Source organism: Ambystoma mexicanum, chromosome 6q (genome assembly GCF_040938575.1).
Source record: "Ambystoma mexicanum isolate Mex_15411 chromosome 6q, UKY_AmexF1_1, whole genome shotgun sequence".
Taxonomy (NCBI): Eukaryota; Metazoa; Chordata; class Amphibia; order Caudata; family Ambystomatidae; genus Ambystoma; species Ambystoma mexicanum.
The window spans coordinates 1,406,545,687-1,406,570,160 of record NC_090937.1 but is presented as its reverse complement, the minus strand read 5'-3'; the positions used below and the strand labels follow the sequence as shown (position 1 = coordinate 1,406,570,160).

General features: G+C 46.0%; 1 protein-coding gene across 2 annotated transcripts in view; it reads right to left on the bottom strand.

The window, feature by feature from the left end:
• MFSD10 (major facilitator superfamily domain containing 10) overlaps positions 1 to 24,474 on the bottom strand; it is a 999,075-nt gene that overhangs the window by 728,061 nt on the left and 246,540 nt on the right. For both annotated transcript variants that reach the window (XM_069632064.1, XM_069632063.1), the window contains exon 4: positions 23,167 to 23,270. In XM_069632064.1, coding sequence (XP_069488165.1) covers positions 23,167 to 23,270 — 104 coding nt within the window. The remainder of the gene's footprint in view (positions 1 to 23,166; positions 23,271 to 24,474) is intronic.

Below are 24,474 nucleotides of genomic sequence, written 5' to 3'. Positions count from 1 at the left end.
CCGAGATAAAGCCGGATCAAGAAACTTATACTAATAACTGGCAAGATCTAAGGAGGAGTATAACAGCGAAACAAGCCTATGACACAGAGATCATGAGCCCCCAAGTCAGAGCATCAGATAAAATGAAATCAGCTGAGACTAAAAGTAAGGTTACCTATGTAAGGCAATCGCTTTCTGCCCATCTACCATCTCTTTCGGCAGAACCACAAGAGGAAAGGAGGAATTCTTTTTTTGACCAGCATCCCCATAACGTTAGCTTATCATTGCGATAGGATTAAATGAATAAGGTGCCCTCCTCCCACCGAAGTGCTCACACAGCTACAAATACAAGTTATGGGTTGTCTATCAAAGACACTACTCATTTAATCTCCATTCACTCTGACACCAATTCCTCCAGATATGATTTGTTCACCCAAATGTCAGTGATCACCATTGCGATGGCACCTTTTATGAAACTTTAGGAGGATATACACTGAACCTTGGCTAATCATACCACCCTTTTAGCCATGCTTCACTCCAAAATGATTTTTGTAGAAGGATACATTACGGCCTCGAAACAACATGAGGATGAAGAAAGTCCAATTTTGGAGGTATCCCATAAGCAGCAGAATAACCTCTGCAGGAAGATATTAAATCCAGAAATGGGAAGTACGGCCGCTGAACTATCTGAAACAATCTTAACAAGTGAAGACCATGGCCAATATGGCAACACTGTCCCGATGGTTGAAACCGCTTCTAAAAGCCAGGAAGATAGGGACATTCTACTTGACCGTACTAAAGAAGCTACGATTACCTCGGTTTTGGACCAACCTACGGCTCCTCCAGTATTAAAAATAAGCAGCCAGAGGGCGCTAGAGAGCCATCCAAGATGGCTGCCTCCTAGAGAGCTCCGTGTGGCTCTCCATTAATCCTGCGACATCCTTCCCTCTGCGGTGTTCATTTCTCCCGCAAACACAGACTGGAGCCTTCAGGAGACACCGAACAACATTTTAAGCCCGATATTGTCTTTGGCGGGGAAGCGGCGGCCGAGTCCCGGCCAGGCAGCAGGCCTGCGGTTCGTGCCGGCAGTGAGCCTGGGACGGAGGAAGGAACGAGAAAGAGGCGCAAAGGCTCCCCTTCGAAGCTCGAGCGGCGGCGCTGATGTGTCACCCGACACCCAGAACCTACAGAGATCCGTGGAGTTGAAGAGCTGGGCCGCGTCAAGCAGCGGGTAGACGTGCGCGCCGGTGGCGCCAAGAGACACACAGTCTCCGTCCCTGCAACGGCCCAGCCGACGCCCAAGAAGCAGGACGACAAGCGGTGGTGCTCTCGCCGAGCACCCAGGTAGGAGCTCCCCCCAGCGTGCGCAAGCTACCTTCCCGATCCCCGTCAAATCCCTCGGTGAATGAAGGAGGCATAGCAGGGTACGCCTCGCCAGCAACCGTCTCCAACGCCCAACCGGCTGCGTCCCTCCAATACGAAGAGCGCGCTTGACCGGCTCCGAACAACCGGGGATATCTCCACCATCACCCGCGGCCACAGCGAAAGCCACAGCGAACAGCCCATTTGGCCAGGGCCAATACAATCAAATCCCAAGGCCGCCGATTTGCAGAGCCCAGTTCAGAGACCCTCTGCGCCCCATAGCATATAGCATAATTCGGCAAGCAGAGGAGACCCAGACTGACAAGATCACCATTAGGAGGTTGGCTACGATACAGGGCCTAACGTGCCACGACTCCTTACACTGCAGCTCGATAAACACTCGACGGCTCACGCCCAGAATATCGGCAGCCAGAGGAACACAGCGATCCCGTCTGAAAACCTCAAAAGTCGCCTCCCCCCACGAGAACAGCACTAACCAAAGTAACTCTGGTGGTCCCAACCCCCGAGCCAACCACAGACCCAAGGATCACTGCCGTAAAGAGAAAGGACGGCTTGTGCAGGCCCTACAGAATCAGGGGGGAAAAACCACCTCACAAGGAATTCACTCCAAACCACCCCCAAATAGCAGCCCAGCGCAGACCCGGCAGCTGCCCCAGCGCAACACCACAACGAAACCAATAGACGCCACTCAAATACCAGTGTTTGGCCCACAGTTACCAGTCGGCCCCATTGTTGAGTGCCCAGAAGCAGAAGAAAGTTTAATATGGGGAAATTAGACAAATCCCAAAAGAAACTGAACTTTGAGTCTGGCTCCACCAGCAAACCGCACTCCGAGGCGAGCGGAGTAGTGTCACCAACACCCACTACGTCCCCGCCAGAAGAACAACTACCATGTTTCGATATCAGAGAAATCCTGATGGACCTCAAAGCGGGAATCGGCAACTTGGGCAGTAAACTCGACAACCTATCATCGAAAGTAGACCTGCTCCAACATCGCCTCGACAAGCACGCCGACAGGCTAGACACGGTGGAGCAACGAGTATCCGACCTGGATGACGGCGCAACAGGCCTTGCCACACGAGTCACCGCCCTCGAGTCCCAGATGAAGTCTGTCAATGCCAAGAATGAAGACTTAGAAGGACGCTCACGAAGGAATAATATCAGAATCATCGGATTCAGAGAACAACAACTCCAAACGAAAATGGAGGACCATGTCGAACAGATTTGCATAGACCTTTTCGGGAAAGAGATCCTCTCCAAATTGTTCGTAGTCGAACGAGCCCACAGAATTCCGAGCGCCAAACCAATCCCAGGCGCAAGTCCACGGCCGATTATTGCAAAACTATTAAATTATAAAGATAGAGATGCGATACTCAAGGCTGCCAGAGAAAAAGGGAAAATTCAATATGACGGAGACCCAATTCAATTTTTCCCAGATTTCTCCCCTACCGTTCAAACACTGAGGCGCTCCTTCACGACAGTTAAGAGAAGGCTGCAAGACAATCAAATACAATACTCAATGCTCTTCCCAGCAAAGCTTCGCATTCAACATGATGGGAAAGCACTCTTCTTCCACACGCCTGAGGAAGCCAGCGACTACCTGGATCACGCCGGCTACAGATCCGCCGCTAATAACTCCAGACCGCAGCGTGAACACCAAAGACGCAGAGAACCGCCATAACGTTCAACCCAGACACCCAAGGAAACAGAATCCATATCCTAGGTAACAAGACATAAACCTAATACCGCAGAGACTAACTCCTAGTGTAAAGGAGAGCCACCCTTCCCTCTCGGGAGGCACAAGTGCCCCAAGCACAGCAACCTGCTCAGTTTAGTTATGAAAAGGGAACCTTGCGGGTCAGTTGGGGGTTACCCGCGTGTGGGAGGGAAGTCACAGTTACCATACCACCTCCAGTTGAGGTGTACATCCTCACCCCAGTTTAGCCGTAGGAAACGGCCAAGTTTTGCGCCACCAGTTCCACGCCATCCTCCGACCCTGAGCCCCCTCCGCTCACCACCACCTCTATCTCACCGTCCATCCATTGAACCTCCAAGCAGGACCAAAAGGAACAAAAAACGAATCAAAATGGTCCCCGATCAGTTCTATTCAAAATCATAACCTGGAATATAAGAGGAGGCAACATCCCATCCAAAACCAGAAAAATCCTCCAGTACCTTAGAAGACATGAAGTCGACGTTGCCATGCTTCAAGAAACTCACTTACTCCCGGAGAAGGATCACCAGTGGGCCAAGAGCTGGGGGTGCCATAGATATTTTTCATCGTACTCATCTTACTCCAGAGGAGTCGCGATCTTAATACACAAAAGGATCAGCTTTCGGCTTGTCCACACCACAAAAGACGCCGAAGGGAGAACTCTTCTGGTGAGTGGCATTATAGCAGGTCAGAGAATCACCTTTGTTAACTCCTACGCACCGAACATAGACGGCCCCGACAACTTCGGCTGGGTACTTTCCCGTCTACCATCTCATGAACCAGCGACTATAATCTGGGGCGGAGATATGAATACAGTGATGGATCCGGTGAGAGACAGATCTAGAACAACCCCGCAATCTCCATCCAAAGCCAGCCTCCAAATAAAAGAAATCTGCAAAGCATTCAATCTGAAAGACGCATGGAGAACGTCTAAAGGGGAGCTGCGCGAATATACTTTCCACTCTGCCGTACACAACTCGAGTTCCAGGATCGACTATCTGTTCATCTCTGTGAACGGCCCATGGACAGGCGACCCATGTGATATCCATCCAAGAACTCTCTCAGACCACTCCCCGGTGACTCTCGTACTAAACCCAGCATGCCCCAACCCCCCTCTACAGCGGTGGCGCTTCAAAACCGGCTCGATGCGAGACGAGGTGTTCGCTGCCGAACTAAGAGAAGAGATTGCGGTGTTCCTCGAAGTCAACACAGGTTCCGTAGCCTCACCCAGCACACTGTGGGAAACTCTAAAGTGTTTCGTCAGAGGGGTCTGCCACGCTAAAGAAAATGGCATATTGAAACTTATACGACGGGAGCTGACAATTTGTGAAGGGAAACTAAAACAACTCGAACTTCAGCGCGTGAGCGCAACCAACCCGAACATACCAGTCGCTCTGAGAGAAGAGCTACAAAAATTCAATAGCGCAGCAGATCGAGAAGTGAAATTTCTAAACCGCAACAGCCTAATCAGACAATACGGCGAGGGTCAAAGACCGGGCGCCCTCCTGGCAAATCTGGTCAAGGCACACAATAAACTAGCGCCAATTGAAAGGATTCAGACCAGGCAGGGACACTTCGTCCACACTGATGAAGACATAGCAGAGGAATTCAGGCTTTTCTATCAAGACCTATACAGCAACAGCCACAACAACGACCCACAAGTCTCGTTGGAATACCTCGAAGACGCAGAGTTATACTGGGTCGAGCACTCCCTGCGGGAACCACTGAACGACCTAATCACACAAGAGGAGATCACAGAAGCCATCAAATCCCTCCCTAGCTCAAAAGCTCCTGGCCCAGATGGCCTAACAGGAGAGTTTTACAAAGCCTTCGCCACCACCCTCGCCCCCCTCCTGGCGACAGTATATGCCGAAGCACTAGAAAAGGAGACTCTCCCCCATTCCTCCCGTGAGGCCAACGTCATCCTCCTGCATAAACCAGGCAAGCCACCAGAGGATTGTGCGTCGTACAGGCCCATCTCCCTCCTCAACCTCGACAACAAAATACTCGCAAAAGTGCTTGCCAACAGGCTACTACCATTGATGCCCACCCTCGTCCTAGCAGACCAGGCAGGCTTCATTCCTGGCCGCAACACGACCTTCGGCATCAGGAGGCTGTTCAGCGTCATTGAAGCACTAGATCCCTCAACTCAAGCAATAGCGGTCCTCCTCGACGCTGAAAAGGCATTCGACTCGGTGGAATGGCCATTTATGTTCGCTGTACTCACCAGAATGGGTCTGGGAGCCCGCTTTGTCAAACTAGTTTCGTTATTATACAACGAGCCACGCTCCAACATCATTATAGGCACGGCAAAATCGGCTCCAGTGATACTCCAGCGAGGCACCAGACAAGGCTGTCCACTTTCAGCATTGATCTTCGCCCTGGTGATGGAACCGCTGGCCTCCATCCTAAGAGAACATCGACAACAAAGAGGTCTTGTTATCGGACCACACAAGCTCATAATATCCCTCTACGCAGACGACGTGGTCCTATTCGTCCGCAATCCCGAAGAGAACCTGAACCCTGTCATGAGGGAAGTAATCAAATTTGGAACAGCCTCTGGCCTGAAAATCAATCAGTCAAAGTCCATCATCTTCCCGCTGACTCCAGCCACCAAACCCTTTGTAGATGACTTCCAATTCACTTGGAAAACGTCCAATGTCCGCTACCTGGGAATCCAAATGTCCTTGAACTATCACAAGGTGTTCCGAGACAATTACGAAGAGGTGACCAAGTCCCTCCAGGAAAAAGTGACAAGATGGAAGACCCTTCCACTAACGCTCTGGGGAAGGGTCTCCCTAGTTAAGATGGTGATCCTACCAAAATTACTCTACCTGTTTTCCAATATTCCAATATTCCTTCCTCAAACTTATCTGAAGAGACTGAAGAGCATGGTCCTTGAACTCCTATGGGCAAATAAACCGGCCAGAGTGGCATATGCAACGCTAACACTTCCGGTGACAAGTGGTGGCCTTGCCCTCCCGGACCTGGAAAAGTACTTCTGGGCAGCGCAAGCACAATTTCTCAGTCACTGGTACGCCTCCCACACAATCAGACCCCACGTTCAGGTGGAACGGGCGCTGGCAACACCGAATCTGTTAACCGCAGTAATCTTCAGTCAAATTCCCATTCCCAACTCCACCATGAACGTAATGCTCTCAACTTACAGAGTGTGGCTGCGACTGGCCCAAAGGCAAGGGGTAAAAACGAGATACTCCCCACTGTTACCAGTTAAATTCATTCCAGGAGTTCCACTCACATCTGAAAAAGTGTTTCATCAGTGGGCCGAAAAGTTGAAAATTGAGACTCTGGGGGATCTCTTCACAGAAGACGGCTTTATAACTCCGCAACAAGCTAAAGCGAAAGGAGGCACCACCGCACTCGATGTATTCCTCTACTTCAGGACCCGTTACACATTTCAAGCGATCCTACCAGATTTCCCAAGACAGCCACGGACCTGGCAATTACTTCACAACGCCATTCAAGCGCAGGGTGAAGGCAAGCTAGTGTCACAAATCTACAAAGCTATTACTACCGATACATCACCTAAACTCGGCCAAGCAAAGACCAGATGGGAAAGAGCCCTGCACAGTACAATATCAGCGGAAGACTGGACTTTCATCTTGAAGCAGACTCAAAAAATCGCCCTCAACACACGCTTTAAACTAATCCACTTCAACTTCCTACACCAGACCTACTATACACCTGCGAAAGCGAACAAACATCACCCTGAAACAGCTGCGAAATGTGAGAGATGTGGGGAACATTCGGCAGACTTCGTCCATTTGGCATGGGACTGCCCCGAAATAACACCATTCTGGAATCAAGTCTTGGAGACAACTGCAGCAATAGTGGGAGAGGCGATACAGCCGAGCCAGACTGCGGCATTGCTGGGTATGACGAGGCTGCTCGCTGCCCCGACAAGGAAACTGACAGGTCTTCTGTTGACACTGGCCCGAAGGAGAGTGGCCATGTCCTGGGGCCGAGGCCCCCCTCCATCGTTCAGCGCCTGGCGCAAAGATATCCTTTACTGCCAGGATGTGGAAACAGACTTTGTCAAGCTACTTCCCCTACATGCCCGACCTCCAGACATCTGGGGACCGTTGATAACATTCTTGCTAAGAGAATCGGAGGAGGTCTTTACCAGCCAACCAGTTGCCTCAGACACAAGAGAAGGGTCTCAGTGAAGGCACAGGACTAGCAGCACTATTTCCATGCTACATCGACCTGGAAACAAGATAGCACGAACAGTAGAATCATGGGCCGAGCGAGGGGGTGGGGAGGGGAGCGGTGGGAGGAGGACAGGTGTGTGGGACATGGCGCAGAGTTAAGTCCACCCTAATGTGGGTGTGTATTTGTTATTATGTCGTTACAGGACTACACAAAAACCAAAAATAAAGGTTTTAAAAAAAAAAAAAAAAATAAGCAGCCCAAGTATTACGGAACAAGATTTACAAAAATCCAAACAAAATAGCTCTTAATACTCGTTGGAAGAAACATATCCATGAGAAAGGAGAAGGAGCTAAATCCTACCCGCTGTTTAGATCCAAAGAGAAAACTGCAAAATCCATGGTGCAGAAAACTACTTCACGTGCATGAGGTAATGATTCACGCACCTTTAAGAAACTAACTTTACCAACAAAAACCAGGAGACGTTCACTAACAATGCAAACAATACAATTCAAAAAAAGAAAAGAAATCCAATTAGAAGATGAATTGCCTGATAATGCAACGCAGGAGGAGCCTAATTCTCTTCTTGATCTCTCAGTTTATTCAATTAAATTAATTGAGAATGATATTCCGCCCGAATCGGATAATCATTTAGAGAAGGAGAAAGGGTGTGTTACTGCTCCTACACAGCCTCTTCAAAATGAAGTAGAAAAGGAAAACAAGACAGAAATCAACCAACTTGGAGGGAGAGGCCTTTTCGAACACTGGCAGAAAAGAGTGTTTGATTGCGCATGCAAATGTTGAAGCCACAAGAAAATGGCCTCCAAAAACCATTCCTTAAAGAAAAAAGATCTACTATGGTGCCAGTGAGGAGACTGAGTGCTTCGTTCCTTGGAACTACTGAGGAGACTGAACAAGAGACTACCAAGCTCCTCCCTTCAGGTTACACTCAGAGAACTAACTAAATCTACTCAACAAACAACTGAGCAAATATCTTTGGCCAATGCCAGATACAAATCTTTACATAAGAATTTGAAATCAGAAAACTCTGGTATTGACCCACATTCCACAAAAGACTACTCTTGTTCCCTGACACTGGAAAGAGTGGCCAAGGAGCAAGATCATCGCATTTTAAATAGGCACAATGTGGTGAAATTATGTCATTATATTCCACAATTGAGACAAATTACCAGTGAAGACTTAACCTTTGTTGAGTTTCTAAGAGAGAAGAGGTTGGACTTTGTATATCTCCATTATACTAAAAGACCTACTCCTAACTACCATGGCTAGTTTTCTATCGATAGGATTTGACTTAACGGACCTTGCAGAAAAGCCAGAAATATACAAAATATCTGAGGGAGGGAGAATACCTAAGACAGTCCGTGACCAGGTGATTACCAGTGATCAGAAGTCAGTAAGATCTCGGCAAATTGAGCACCAACCTTGAGAACCATCTAGAACTAAACGTCGTGGGAAGAGATTGTAAAAAAATGATCAGACCAAGAATTAACTGTTACCTTTGATAACTATTCTGGTCTATTACAGTATAATAGGTCACACGAACAAATTCACTCCTCAAAGAGGTGCATTTACGAACTGTCTTGGGCTTGGTTGCCGGCATTAGCTCTAAATCAAAAACCACCACTACTAATAAGATGCTGCACGGCCAATATGACAACCCTCCTATCATCAGCCGCTCAGGGATTTGTGCATCTATTGGAGGAGGGAGCGGTCACCTGGGAAGACTGGGATTTCATCTGTTTTCAAGAAACATGGTTATTGGTGGAACTGACCCTCGATGGTTTCTCTTCACTTCAAATCCGGCCAGCCAAGGGCCCACAGGAAGACTGCGCGCTGGTCTGTTAGTCAATAAGAAATCAAACTATAAAATAATTAAACATGCCACGATTGGCCCTTTTCCTTCAATATTCAATCTTGAGAAGGGTCAGTGATCCCCAAAAACCAGCGACTGCGACGGCCCATATTATCATAATTAATATCTATTAGACTGTCCAAGATATTATCCCAAAAGAAATGCGGGATAACCTGGCAAAAACCCATTGACAAAGCATATACCTGGACCAATTCTATCATTCTTTGTGGAGACTTTAATGCCACCCATCCCTCGATGAAACACCTGCAGGAAGTTGATAATTCGGAACCCAACATTGGCTATACCGAAAAGATAAATTTATGGGTAGAATTGATGCTAAGGCGTGATTTATATGTAACAAATGGATGCTATGAGAGAAACCAGTGGCACCCCACGTGGAAGAGAGGTGTGCTAAAGTCAGTCATCAACTACATTTTTATTTCACAAAATTGAACTATGAATGTGAAGTCCCTTGAAGTTCTGAGCATGTCAAGAAGTGATCATAACTGGCTTAAGTTTTCATGGTATGACGAGGTTTCGAGATCTAAACCTATAATAAACACCCAGGTCGAAGTGATCAACAATGGCTACCGTTTGAAAATGAATGCTCAAGCTGTAATACAAACTTTAAGTCCTTATCAGATGAGATGAATGAGAAGACTATACCCAAAGCACGGAGCACAGGGGATTACACTTCTATCCTGATGATATACTGTGCTAAAAATAAAGTGCAAGATATAGAAAATCTACATCATCACTGCTATGATGCTTCGTTGGTCAAGAAAAGAGCTAAGAAAACTCTTGCAACAGCAAAAAAAAAAAAAAAAAAAAAAAAATCCATCCGTCTCCAGAACGGCTCAAATCCAACTATAAAGCCTGGTATATTAGCCATAGACGCATCCTGTACTAGAAAGATGCAGAATCTATGCTACGTTCTTTGTCCAACAAATCCTCTGCAGAAACCTTGTTCCTCGTAAGAGCATTGAATTGGCCTCCAAAATCATTGCAGGCGAATTGTGCATCTGAAGCGATTTGGTCTACATTTCTTGCTTCCTTGTTCGCATCCCCAAGCGCAAAAGCACCGCCAATGGTAAAAACATCTTCTCCTTGGACCCTGTCATATGATCATGATCTGGTTACTCTCAAAGGTTTAAGTTCTTCCCGAGCGCCAGGACCTGATGATCTAACCTATTAAGAGAAAATCCTGACCAATGGGCTTCTATACTGGATCTGGTGCTTAAAAGAGAAAATCCTGACCAAAGCCATACCACCATTATGGAAGACAGCGCATATTATCCCTATATTTAAAAATAGTAGCCACTCAGACCCAAACAACTATAGGCCTATAGCGCTATTGAACATGCTGGGGAAAATGTACACAACCCTACTCCTGAAAAGGTTGTCCCCGTTAACCCAGAAAAATGGCTTGAACGTTTGTTTTCAAGCAGGTTTTGTCAAAGGCCTTGGCACAGCGCCTCCGGCCCCCTGATAAACCTATTGAAGAGCAAAACCATTGAGAACAACAACAAACTCCACCTGGCATTTCTGGATTTTACTAAGGCCTATGATAGCCTGAAAAGTCAACTTCTATGGGATAAATTGGCGAAGAAACAGTGACTACCCGATCTGCTTTTTTGATTGATATTTTATTTCTATCATGCTCGTACACAAGTGTTTCAGAGCACGGCAAGGGAGGGGAACAGGGGAGAACAAAACAGCGATCTTACTAGGCCCAGTGACATTGAGAACACGCAAGTGCATGGGAGAGGAAAAGGGCATGGAAGGAGGGAGAAGCAGAAAGTGCAGAGGAGAAACAGATAAATAACAATAAATAAATAATAAAGGAGAGATACGATCCCAGGGCTTGAGGCCAAGGACAAGTCTCGCAGTCCTGTTCTGGATTAGTTGCAGAGGGCGGAGAGTAGAGGCAGGTAGATTTAGAAAGAGGCTGTTGCAATAGTCCAAGCTAGAGAGAACAAGAGCTTGGGATACCATGAGCTTCTGGGGGAAGGAGAAGAAAGGCAGAGTACCTCTGAGGAAGTGCAGTGGGAAATTTGACTTTATAGAGACCTCAGAGATGTGGGCGGAGAAGGAAAGGGTGGAGTCAAAGATGACCGAGGTTCTTAGCATCCCAGTTGGGGGTAGGAGGAGGGCCAAGGGAGGCCGGCCAGAGAGAGGGGAAAGGATGGTGAAGGCGTGCCGATGAGGAGGATCTCCATATTGCTGGCATTCAGACAAAGATCATTGGCGGAACACCAATCTTGAATGGCAGTTAGGCAATCAGAGATGAGAGAGGGAGAGGCGGTGGCAGAGGGCAGCCTGAAAATGAGTTGAGCGTCGTCAGCGCAGCACTGGAAATTTGAGCAGAAAGTGGCAATGCAGTGGGCAAGCGTTGCCAGGTATTGGTTGAAAAGCCAGGACAAGAGGTTAGACCCCTGCGGAACACCACAGGTAGAGAGGAAGATAGATGAAAGGAAGGACCTGGGAGGGTCGATCTGAGAGGAAACAGGTCAGCCGACCAGAGCCTGATCAGTGATACCCAGGTTTTCACGGAGACGGTTGAGCAGGATGGTATGGTTGACCGTGTCGAAGGCAGAAGAGATCGAGGAAGATGAGGAGAGAGGGAATGTTAGAGTCAAGGTTGGAGACCAGATCTTCACGGATGTTCAGGAGAGCAGTTTGCGTGCTTCTGGCAGCTCTGAAGCCAGACTGTTGGTCATGGAGACAGCCAACAGAATTGGAATGAAGGTTAAGCTGAGAGATGGCCAACTTTTCCAGGAGTTTGCCAAGAAAGGGAGTAATGGAAATTGGGCGATAGTTAGCTGGACAAGAAGGATCGGCTGTGGGTTTCTTGCGAAGAGGATGCACAACGGAGTGCTTCAGAGGGGAGGGGAAGGATCCTGAGGCAAAGGAGCGGTTGCAAAACTCAGCAAGGGCCGGAGCGAGGGCGTCAATGTGGTCCTTGATGGTTTTAGAGGAACAGGGATGAACCTGTTTTGACGAGGCTTTCATAGATCGGACTTGTCTAGCGAGCGACCTTGTCAGGTGTGAAAAGAGGAAAGGACGAGAAGGATGGTGGGAGGGTGGCTAAAGGAGGGTCAGCAAGCACAGATGGAGAGGGGAGAGGAGGGGTGTGGGTGGAGAGGGTGGACAGGATGTCCTGGGTTTTTTAAATGAAGTGAGAAGCAAGGGCATTGCAAAGAGCCTGGGAGGCAACAGGAGGGGTAGAGACTGCAGCAGGGTTGGCCAGCTCCTTGCAGATTTTAAAGAGTTTGGCCGAGTTGTTAGATGCCGCAGAGACACGAGCTTGAATGTGGACTCTCTTCTTGGTGAGGACACAGTCGGTATTGCCTTTGCAGCAGGCGATAGGCCAGTTTGTCAGAGGATGAACAGGAAGTCCTCCATTTCCTCTCAGCTGCCCTACACTTACGTTTAAGTGTAGCTAGGTCAGAGTCATACCAGGAATTGCACTTGGCTTTGGACTTCAAATGGATCCTCATGACAGGGGCAAGAGCATCAAGCGTATCAGAAATTGAAGAGTAGAGTAGAGACAGGGCTGTGTCAGGATGTGAGACAGCCAAAGGTGGAGAGGGGGAGGGAGGGAGAGAGAAAGTGGCAGCAAAAGCCTCAACTGACACACGCTTCATGGGCCGGATGTCCGAGGAGGTAGGTGGCAGTGTTGGGGTAGGCTTGGCGGGAAGAGAGGGAGAGATGAGAGGAGGGAGTGATCACTCCAGGAGAGAGGAGTGGTCAGAGGGATGGAGAGGGGGAGGTCATAAGAGATCAAGACATCGAGTTTGTGCCCTGCAGAGTGAGTAGTCTGGCCAGAGGGGAGGATGGACAGGGAGAAGGAGTCGCAGAGGTCACGGAAGAGTACAGAGGAGGAGCAAGGATAGTCTAAATGTATATTTTGGTCACCGAGGAGGAGGAGTTGAGTGGTAGAGGCCAGGAGGGAGGAGGAGAGATCTGCCAACTCAGAGAGAAATGAGGTGATTTGACCAGGAGGCCGGTAGATGGTAACCACAGTAAGGGAATGGGTAGGCGAGAGAGAAAGCCAACAGGCAAGGCATTCAAAAGAGGAGTAGGTCTGAGTGGGAATGATATAGGCAGGAATCCACTCAGGAAAGATCAGGACTACCCCCAACCGGACCGGGAGGATCTGGGTGCTGAGAGGATCTTGTAGCCATCAGGGAGGAGAGTGTCAAAGCTTGTGACAGAGCTGGCCGTGAACCATGTCTCAGTAAAACCAAGGACATCAAGGTCTAGTTCTTAAAGGAGGTGGCAGATGTCAGAGGAGTGTTTGACGGAAGAGCGAGAGTTGAGAGTGGCAATATGAAGAAGATTGCCAGCCTTAAAGGCCTTCCGGGAAGGGGTAAAGATCAGAGGTACGCCCTGCGGAGGAGAAAGAGCCCTAGGAGGGGAAGAGGAGGAGGAGGAGAGTGAGGGCAACGTAGCCAAGGGGGAAGAGGAGGGGACAGCAGGAGATGAGAGGAAATTGATGAGGCGAGGGAAGCGCCTATCTAAGAGGAGGAGATTGGCCTGAGGGCCTTGGACCACGACAGTGCCATTTAGGTAGACAATGATGACTTTAGAGGAGTCGAAGGAAGCCATGAGAACTTCCCAGCGAGTGCCACCATTAATGGGAGAGGTGGAGATAGGGCAGAGCACAGAGACCGTATGAGGAGTCCATAGATCTGGCGGAGGAACGACAAAGAGGATGTCGGTAAGGGTCTGTCTGGCAGAAGCACTGGAGTAGGTGTCAGTGATAGGAAGACCAGGGTTAGAGGCCAAGATATCCTTTTTGAACTTCTTCCTACCAGACTTCGTGAGAAGGGAACGATAGTCAATGGAGAAGCAATTGGAAAAGATGGGAGAAACAAAGCGCCATTGGGGTGGAAGTGAGGAGAGGATGGAGATACTGGTGGGGATAAGGCAGGTAGGTGTGGGACAAAAGAGTGGCGAGGTCACTGGGCTGGCAAGTTAGAGAGAAGAAACAGCATACAAGCAAAATACAGAGAATTTTGCAATGCAAGATTTGTCTTTTTAGCACAAAGCAAAAACAGCAAGATTTAACTTTTTCAATCTTGGAATCGGATGTTAGAAAAAGGTTTTAGGAAGCAACAAGCAAAAAGAACAGTGATAGTCAAAGGCAGTAGGAGTGAGTCCATAAGGAGGGAACTAACCCATAGTTCTGGAGGTGGCAAAGTCAAGGCAGTCCGGATTTCTTAGAGGAGTGAGGTGGCAGCTCTTGTGGTTAAGGTGCAGGGAGGACCACAATTAGCGTTCCGGAAGCGGACAGGGGCCTTGGAAGTGGGCCTTTGCTGAGAGGGCCGGCTGAAGCCTGCCGGTCCCTGATTGGATGGAAGAAAACAGGAACCAATGGGAGTGCAGCACAGCCTGCCTACACAAAGAAATACAAACACAAGGACTGTACATAAACATGACCATACGTATTGGCCTATCTATGAAAGGCTATCTAACAGACAAAATCCCAAGTCAAGCAGGGATGTGCTTTGGCACCCGCCCTCTACAATTTCTACATTGTTGATTTGGAGGAATTTATGAAAGCTTGTAGAAGTTTTTCACTTAAACTTGTAGATATGAGAATAACCCATCTTCTGTACGCTGATGATTTAGTACAATACTGCAGTAGGGCTCCAAAGACAATAAAACCGTTTACAAGAATATGCAGAGGTAAATAATTTTGGCGATAAATATCAGCAAAACTAAGATCATCACGCTGAAAAAAGGTTGCATGGCTACAAAAAAAAAGATGCTTTCTTGATCATCTAGAAATGGACCAGGTTAAGAGCTTTAAATATCTGGGGATCTGGATTACAAGAAGTCTAAAAGATACAAATTAATTTCTATACCAAAAACAGAAAGCCGATATGCTTGCTTCTCAGGCGAGCATACTGAAGAAGAAATACTGTAAATTTACACTGAAGCCAATCAGACTTCTATGTTGCGAAAGTTGTGCTGGTTCTAACATATGGCTCTGAGGCGTTTGCTGACCTACCTGCTAATTTGTGGGTCCGCATGGAAGGGTCCTTCTGGAAGAAAGTGCTTGAGCTCCCTCGATCAATCCCCATCCAGGTGCTGAGGAAAGAACTGGTATTACGATCTCAAATCTTCAGATGATTGGAAGCTACTAAGCCTGTTCCGAAAATGCAACTGTGCTAATCCTCCATATGTGATCAAAAGGGATCAGTAAGGAGCTTCTGAAGGAATCCAATAAATACCTAAGTGCAAGGGGGAACAAATGCATAGACCTTCCTAAAGAAACAAGCTGCTCGATTGAAGATCTTTTGACTACTCCAGGTAGGGTGAAAAAAAAACAATTTGAATACAATTGGATTCATACTGTAGACAAAGTCACCAAATTAAAACTGCACACACAATTGGCTATAGAAGCAAGGAAACAAGGTGACGTTCAACCCTACCTTAGGAAATGCCCAAATCCAAAGATACGGGCAGCCTTCATAAGGATCCGATTTAATTTATGTAGATCTAATGACATTTTTCAGTCATATCCCAAGGAGATACAAGACATTCTGGATGGAGGTTGTGTAAAATAGCTGAACTCAAAGAAACCTGTTGCCACCTATTTACTATCTGTCCGTCTTTCATCTTGAAATGTACAGAATACTTTGGCTGGTTCGTGGAAGTGTTCAGAACTCTATTGTCAGAAGACAGGTGGCATCTATGAATAGGAAGAACTCTAATGCATTTGCTAATTGCAACAGTTCAATTCTATTGGAATGTATTGGAGCCACTGCTGTAAAAGATGCAGATGTTTTAATTTAATGGTAGGATTAATATAAAGGATTAATTAGACAAAGAACTGGCTACGTATGGCTAAAGGTATTAAGGTTGTTTTGCTAAAATGTTTAACGCAAACACAGATATGCAAATAAATAATAAAATCACCCTTGAGAGGCGCACAACTTCACCGACAACGGATCCCCGTTGCCAGCCGATGAAGATATGAGCACACGGGCTCCGATGGAATAAAAATAAAACTTTTCTGCAAATAAATTGGAAAAAACATCCAAAATAGCTCAGAGAGCAACTTGAGAACTCCAACACTGAAACGTGGGATAAAAATATGAAGAAGGCTGCCAGAGGCGGGTCTTAGGGAGATGACGGTCATCGGATGGGGGCAGTATGACCGAGAGGACAGCGATTGGTTTAGAGGAGAAATACAGTTTTAAAGTGAAACTATCTTTTCTTTTACCGAGGATTCCCAGCCTGACGACAGGAAATATTCACGAGCATGTGAATCCATGCCAGACCATGCTGTAGAACACAGAGGTTGAATGTTGCAGCAAGGGAACAAGAATCTGGAACTTAATGTCTGGGAAATTCTTAACAGATCTGCAGCATGTTACCCGTTTTTAATCAGACTTATCAGATGCCAAGTCAACCAACAGTGCATTACTACTACCTTTGCTGTACATTCCCATAACACAAAGTCCATGAAAGAATTATATTATTCCTGATTTATCTAAATGCTTCATGTAAAGAGGGGTGCTGCAAATGTTAGGGAAAATGCCATTTCAGACCATGCCATATCAGACCAAACTTTGATCTTGGGAGATATGAAAAAGGTGGAAAGTAAAGCATGCTCCACTCAATTCCATTTACTAGTGATGAAATTTGGGTATAAGCAGAGAGTAGAGTTACACAATTATTTTCAGCCGAATACTGGCACAGTGGATGCTATTAAAGTGATACTAACTAGCAAAGGGGGCATATAATTACTCATAAAAGACAAAACGGAAGATTGAGGGATTTGGCTTTTTGCTGAAACTAGTTTGTTCACAGAAACATTCACATCTCTTTTCTGGAAGGGGTCACATTTCTGTTCCAATGATGTGGTTAAGGGTGTTGTCAGTGATGACTGGTGCAAAGTAGGTGGTGGAGTGAACCCTCCACCAGAACGCACTGATCTTTGCTCATTTGGCCATGCACAGTGCTCTATTTCAGGACCATTTTGCATTACAGAATCATTGCAACGGTTTGCAGTAACAAAAGGCGCTGCAGACTCATTTGGGGCACTACCCCAAGTTGAAGCCTGCAACGTTTCAGTCCTCGCAGCCAGCAATTCGCATCAAGGAGGCACAGTCTTGTCCTTCTATGAGCAGGGAGTGGCAGTTCAGGGAAGTGTCAATCAACATACACCTCCGCGTTCTGTTGCTGTGCAGGCTTAAGAAGAGGAGTGTAGCTGAGGGAACAGGATCGATGTTCAACAGGTACATTTAAAAATAAACAGTGTTGTGTGATGGTACTCCAATTGGGGTCCCTCAGGGTTCAAGTATTTCACCTGTGCCGTTTAACCTTTATATGGAGCTATTGAGCAATTTGGTTGCAGAATTTGACATTGATCTGCACCAATATGCTGACGATACACAATTATATCTGGGAATCTATTCAGAGAAAGATATATGTCCTGTATAGGCGAGTGTCTGTTTGAGATTTAAGCCTGGATGGCAGAACATTATTATTATTTATTTTAAATTGGACGAGGCAAAGACCATTTCTTTTTAGTGACCTCTTTCAATATTCAACCAATCTTTTTAAATAGGTTCCTTAATGCAAAAACTCTGGGCTCTTAATGTGGTATTTCATAGCTGGTGAAATCACTGGGTTTTATGTTAGACTCGCGACTTAGCTTGTTTCCTCATATTAATGGCCTAGCGAAAATCGACAAACTTCCATCTGTTTGCTTTATTTCACCTTGTCACCTTTATACTCTAGTACAAGTCTTAATGCTATCTCGTATTGATTATAGAAATTTTATCTGGTCTGGGCTACCATATTCTTCACTGGCTCCTTTGAGGGCTGCCTTCAACACTGATGCACGATTGGTGATGGGAGTGTGGAAATTCGATCAGATAATGCAAATTCTGCTCTCCTTGCATAGGCTTCTGTGATGATCCTTCAGATGGCTTCACTTCTCCTCAGGGGAGAACCGCTCCCCATGAGGTTAAGGAGGTGAGGCAGCTAACCAATAGTTCCCCTAGGCGTGGTAAAATGTGGGAGGATATCATGGAGAGACTGCTCTCCTGGTGAGGAGGATGAGATTGGGAGAACAGCCCCCTTAAAGTACAAACTGGTAGGCTGACGGTAAGACCTAGACCATGTGTCTAAAACTCATGTCTTCAACCATGCGTTACTGTGAATCATCGAACTACATTGATGGATTAGGTCCTGAGACGAAGAAGCTCATGAGAACGCTACAAGCAAGCAGGAAAAACACCAGAACAGCTGTATTCCATTCAACGGATGTTACGTCAGGGCGGACCGTACTATATCAGGGCATCAGGAAAAAGAAGAAGCCAGAAGGGTTCCAGAAGGAGACTAAAAAGAGTACCAGAGAGAGAACCAGAGTGAGCAGTCGAGGTGGAGAGAGAAATCGAGAATCAGAGAGATGGAAGCCGGGAGAACACTCGAAAGCAGACCACAGAAGCTTGAGAAAGAGACATGGAGGGTGTGGTTCAAGCGAATGCACAAGGACGTTTCACAGGCCGACAGGGTGTGGCCATGGAGAAAGCAGAAACGAAGAAGGGAATAGGCACCCTGCATAAAGACAGAACGGCAAATAGTATACAACTAAAAGCTAGTGGCCGGTGGGTGAGCGGCAAGCCGAACAAGAGGGAGTGGCAGAACACCCCAGTTGACCAGAAGTACATTGTTCGTAAGACATGGGGAAGTATCATACTAGTTGGCCGAAAGTCGGCCCTACAGAAGGATGGAGATTGGTCGTGGTGGCATGACCTATAGTGGGTGGACCAGATGGTCCAACAACTGCACCAAACCGCTAACCCTATCCGTTCGTTCAGCTCCTTAGACACACCTGAACAGTATCCAGAGAGGTGGTGACAGAATGTTCTGTACAGGCAAGGAAGTTCCAGACCCTTTTGCGCTTCTCGATAGCCAGCTGTGTGATAAGGTGATTGTCATCCGACATACTACTGACACAGTGAAGGCTCCCGATCCCAATACAGAACAGGAGTTAATGAAAGTCTGGGAGGAGCGGACGAGCTGTTTAAGAGACTCTTTAGGCATTACATGAAACTTAAGGGAACAAGGGAGAACAGTGAATAATATGAACTGAGAACACCTACCTTAGCAATTGAGGAGAAACATTGTCCTAGAAGCAGAGACCCCAACTACTCGAAACACCATAAAAACAGGGTAATCTCATCGACACTGGAAAGTACAACAGAGGGGCCTATACGGGTTGGACGCCTGTGGATAGTTTATGCTCACTTTCTGTAGCCGAACATCGAATAGCTAGTGGAAACCCATGCCAAAGGAGAGAATCACTGTACACACCCCAGTAACAGCTAGGGCTGGTCCATCGAGCCAAACCCCAATCATCTTCTGTCGACACCACTGTTACCCATTACTGATTGGTCAACACCAGTTCCTGCCAAGAGTCCCGTCTTGTCAGCGCCTGACCTTAACCTTGCCTTTCTCAAAGATAAGAAAAACCGTTAACATTGTAATTTTCATTGTGCTTAAAAAGCCAGGAAAACAGAAAATCCTTTGAGCCTGCAAACTATAAAAGAAACAGGGAAACCGTGAACCAATTTGTGATACAGTTCCCAGTCTAGTTCCATGGAGTGTGGTGCTGGAGAGTTGGAAGGGATTCCGGGGAAGAGCTTAATCGTCCCAGTGAGGCGGATCGAGAATTGTGCAAAACCGAGACATTGTGAAAACCTTCATAAGGGAGCAACACATCTTCTTAAGAACTGTGAAAGACATTGGGGAGCCAGCTAGGAGAAGGGAGCCATTCTCTTAGCCCCACAAGAACTTTGTTTGACTGTTTATTTTCTGCTGGGTTACAGAGAAAACAGAACTTCTGTGGAACTTTTTCTTTGAACAACCCGAGAGGCGTTTCATTGCTTCACATCAAGGAGAAGGGAGAGAGTCTCCTGGATTATGAACAGTCGCTGGACTTCATGGTGTTTTGTGCTAGTGACAGACTTCCTGACGAGCACCAGAGTTTCTTTAGTTTAGATAGGGAAATCCCCTTAGAGTTGGGATGGATGCGTTATGTTTTCATTTAATAAACGTCACAGCAACCACTATATCACCACTTGGTAAATCTCCTCATTCCTTGTTGCCACACTTCCTCTGGAGGTCAGGAGTGCCTTTAAATTACTTTGCATAACTTATAAGGCAATGCATTGGCCAGCCCACAGTTGGCTGAGAAAGATTTCAGGGGGCTCAAGAGGTCTTAGAAGTCAAGCCCCTCAGCATTTGGAAGTCCAGAGTTTCAAATTGGCTTCACTAAAAAAAAGATCATTTTCAGCAGCAGCCGTGACCACGTAGAATGCCCTGCCTAGAGATCTTTGTGTGGTTAACTTTCTGACCAACTACCGGAAGGTCAGAAAAAATCTGAAATCTTGGTTAGCAATTGGTCTTTTAAGGCCTCTGACAATTTTTACCATCCAAGTTGATGTTTCATTAATCCGTTTTGTTGTTGTGTATTGGTCGTTTTTTTTATAGCTTATATGCAATTATATTCGTATTTTGTGAAGCGCTCTGATGCACCAATGAACGGTATGCGCTATAGAAGAATTCAAATAACGTATGTGTGAATGGGAGCATGTGTAGTTATGTGTGCATGGTTTGAGCACATGAGAGGTGACACAGCATTAATCGCCGAGCATGTGCGGGGTTGAGGGTACAGGGTGAGGGCGGGTTCTGCAATATGCAAAGTGTCAATACTGGCAGTACTTGGCAAAGCTTGCACAAGTGTGCTGTTACGAGGCAAATACTGTCAATTTATTTGGCAAAGCCATACACAATGTATTCTTACAGGGGCAGTACTAACATTACCAGGCAAATCCAAGAGGAGTGTATTCTTAACGGCACTATACTAGCATATATTGGGGGTATGTTGAAACTGCTTCTTGTATTGCACGATTAGTGACCTGCCATACTCTAGGATTTTTTTACATGAACTGATTACAATTGTATTGCTTATTTACCTGTTCTTCATAGAAAGTGTACTGAAAATGCACCTGTTTAACACATTATTTAAAAAAACATGTCTATAGGGCAGAACGCCTCTGCCAGCCCCACCCGCAGAGCCCTCTTTGGCATATGGTTGCCCTCTCGATATGCTTGGTAGCTCACGCTCACTGCTGGAAATATTTACAATCCCCCACCCAATGCAAAAACAAATGCAAAAATCACCAGCAGCCAGTGGGCTTGGAGATGAATAAACTGCCCAGTACAGAGCTGAATCAGATGGTCATGATTCTGTATCAATGGAAAAGATTGTAAACTCAATGCAATTCAACATATGGGCAGTATATCCTCTTGAAATAATGGTCAAAAGCATATTCGAAAGGTTTGGAAATCAAGTGATAATCTTGTGTTGTGGGATGGAACTGGTGATTCACAGTTGATTTTAGGCAAAAGTTGCATAGAGGGAGGGTGGCGATTATTTTTCAAAAAGTTGAAAAAATAAAAATAGGTGCAGTGAATACATCAAGAGACATCAGCTTAACCAAAAGCGACAATATATTACGAAATTGTACCCGACCCATTAACCGCTTAACAGTACCGTGGGTTAGCACAAATAATACTGGTAGTGCAATATTTACTGATCTACCTGAACTGTAGGTAAAAATATGCCTCTGATCGAGATGAGAGGACACCCAACTGGAAAGACAACATAGGATAATACATTTGTTTGGTATAATCTGTCCACAGTTCTCAGGGAGGGCAAATGTCCAGTAGTGTAGGAAGGCCATTTAAGATTCATACCCCAATTCAATATGTATCCCCCTTGCACTCTCCTCGCTCCTGATGAATGTCCAATTTAGTAGAACCTGATGCAACCCACATTCATCAATTCAGTCAGCAAGATCCCTTGCTTGGTATATGGGGCAAGCCCCAATATATACCCGCCAGGGAACAATCAGTTGAATTTACTACGATTGCCTCCTAGACAATGAACACTTTGGACGAGAGGCTGCCACTTTTGCATAAAATAGCAAGGAGCCCTCCTCCTGACATTTCCGACCAAGCATGTCCATTAGTTTTTAATGATAATCGAGTGGTTTGAAATTAAACATATGGTTTAGGTGATCAGAATACTAGTTTTATCGCGTTTTCTCTGTCTGAGGTGATGTTGTAGTTGACTTGGTCAGTTCCATTTATGTATCTGTACAGTATTCCCAGGAGCAGTTTTAGGTTCCATCCTATTTCCTTCTTCATGTTCAAATTGCTTCGGAGGTACAAAAGGCTTAGTTGTTTTATTTTCAAATTTGATAAGACATTGTTGTAAATTAAAATCTGTAATAATTCTTTTCATTGCAATTATTCCTCCTATTTGTGTTTTACTCTGTTTATTCTTCAAACATGAATGATCCTAACAGTGTTCTATTGTAGTGTAAAGTACTTGCTCTGTTCAATAAAATATACATTATGTAGTAAAAATAAAAAGAGAAACATGCTTGAACACATGCATCGTATGCAAGATAATCTTCACCCGCTGCCCCTCTTACATCAGATTGCTTTAGCTCTTTCTAAAGTAATATCACTTCATGAGGTTAACTGCAAAGACCTCCCATTCCGACAAGGCCTGTTGACTACAGGGACCAAATTCACAAAGCCTGCTTCTTCTGCATTGAGGCACAAGTTAATAACATCACCCTCGTACTCAAATTTCTAGAGTGCCTCCCAATTAGAAAAAAGGGTGGCCTTCAAATCCATATGCATAACTCACAAAGAAATCTCTGGGACAGTGGATATATCACAAGGACTAGTGCTACCGTACCAAAAGGATGCAATACCCCAGGTTTTGCCCCACATGACCAACTATTTTACATCCATTGAGCATCAAATGGACCCTCTCCTTTTCGGAAAAAATCTAGCAGTCCACCTTTCGTTCTGTAGGTGTCTTCTTTCCCCGCAATAAAACGTACTCTGAAACAGTAGATCAGGGACTTTAACGCAGTACAAAGCAAGAAAATATATTTTAAAAAGATGGAGTTATTAGTAAAGTATTCATAACACTTACCACAGTGAGCATCAACACTTTCCTCCGTCCATAATAATCTGAGGCAGCACCCGTCAGAGGAGAGGAGAAAAATTGCAGGATGGAAAAGAGGGAACCGATTAAACCTAGAAAAGATTAATTGTCACAATACATTAGAAACATACACCTGAATAGAGTTTTTTTTTTTTAAACAATTTTATTGAGTTTTAACATACAAACAAAACCACCAAGAAAAACAAAACCAGCCAGTGAACATCAGCATTAACTTACAAGTGTTCTGTACAGTATCATGTCAATCGCTGTCCCATTACCCTCCCCCCTCTCGAGCTTACTCCCCTTCAGCAACTTCTCCCGCACTCCTTTGGAATCATCATCTTCAGACAGAGTAGCCGCTAGGTGCCTCCAGGCCTTCAATGTCACTGCTTCATCAACCCCCCCCCCTCTGTTGGCTGCTTCACTCCACACCACAATTTCTGCATCCAACCATCCGCTACTTTTGGTCTGTGACTTGCTTTCCAGCCCATAGCAACTCTGCACTTGGCCAGTACATAGGCCAGGTCTTTGTGTTTGCACATATGTGCCAGCTTAAGCGGTCTAGAAAAATAAACAACCATGCATGCCCAGAGAGATTCTACCTCCAGTTTTATCCCCTTCTCCGTCAAGTGATGGGCCACTTCCTCCCAGAATCTCTATCTCTGGGCACGCCCAGAACATATGCATCATTCCTGCATTCACCTCTCCACATTTAGGACACGTCCTTATTCCTGCGTTCTTGAACTTTGCAATCCTCTGTGGGGTCATACGCCCTATGGGTAATATATAATTGGATTTGTTGCAGCCCCGCATTCCAGGATACTTTATGGTATCTCTGGACCCTCATCCACAACCCGTCATTCATAGGCTCCCCAGCTTCCTCTTCCCTGTCCCGTCTCAACTAGAGCACTTCCTTCCCCACCCTTGACATCAGCAGTTCATAAATTCGGGAATCTTTGTGGCCCCTATCTGATATATCATAAAATGTTTCTATAGCTGTGTCCGACATGCCCTCCAGCACTATTTCTGACCATGTGTCTCTTATCTTCCGCTCCAGTCTAGTATAAGTAATATATTGTCCCCTGTGTAAACCAGTATCTTCCACCAGTGTGAAAAATTCCACCGCCTTACCCTCTTTCCATATATCCCCCAGCATTGCTATACCAGTTGGTTCCCAATACCTCCGGATTACCTTCCTCAATTGCTCGTCTACTCCTTTCAATGCCACTAGTGTCGGGTTTTCCATGATTTTCCATGATTCGACAAGCCGGTCGCCAAATCTCCCATCCCAAGTCC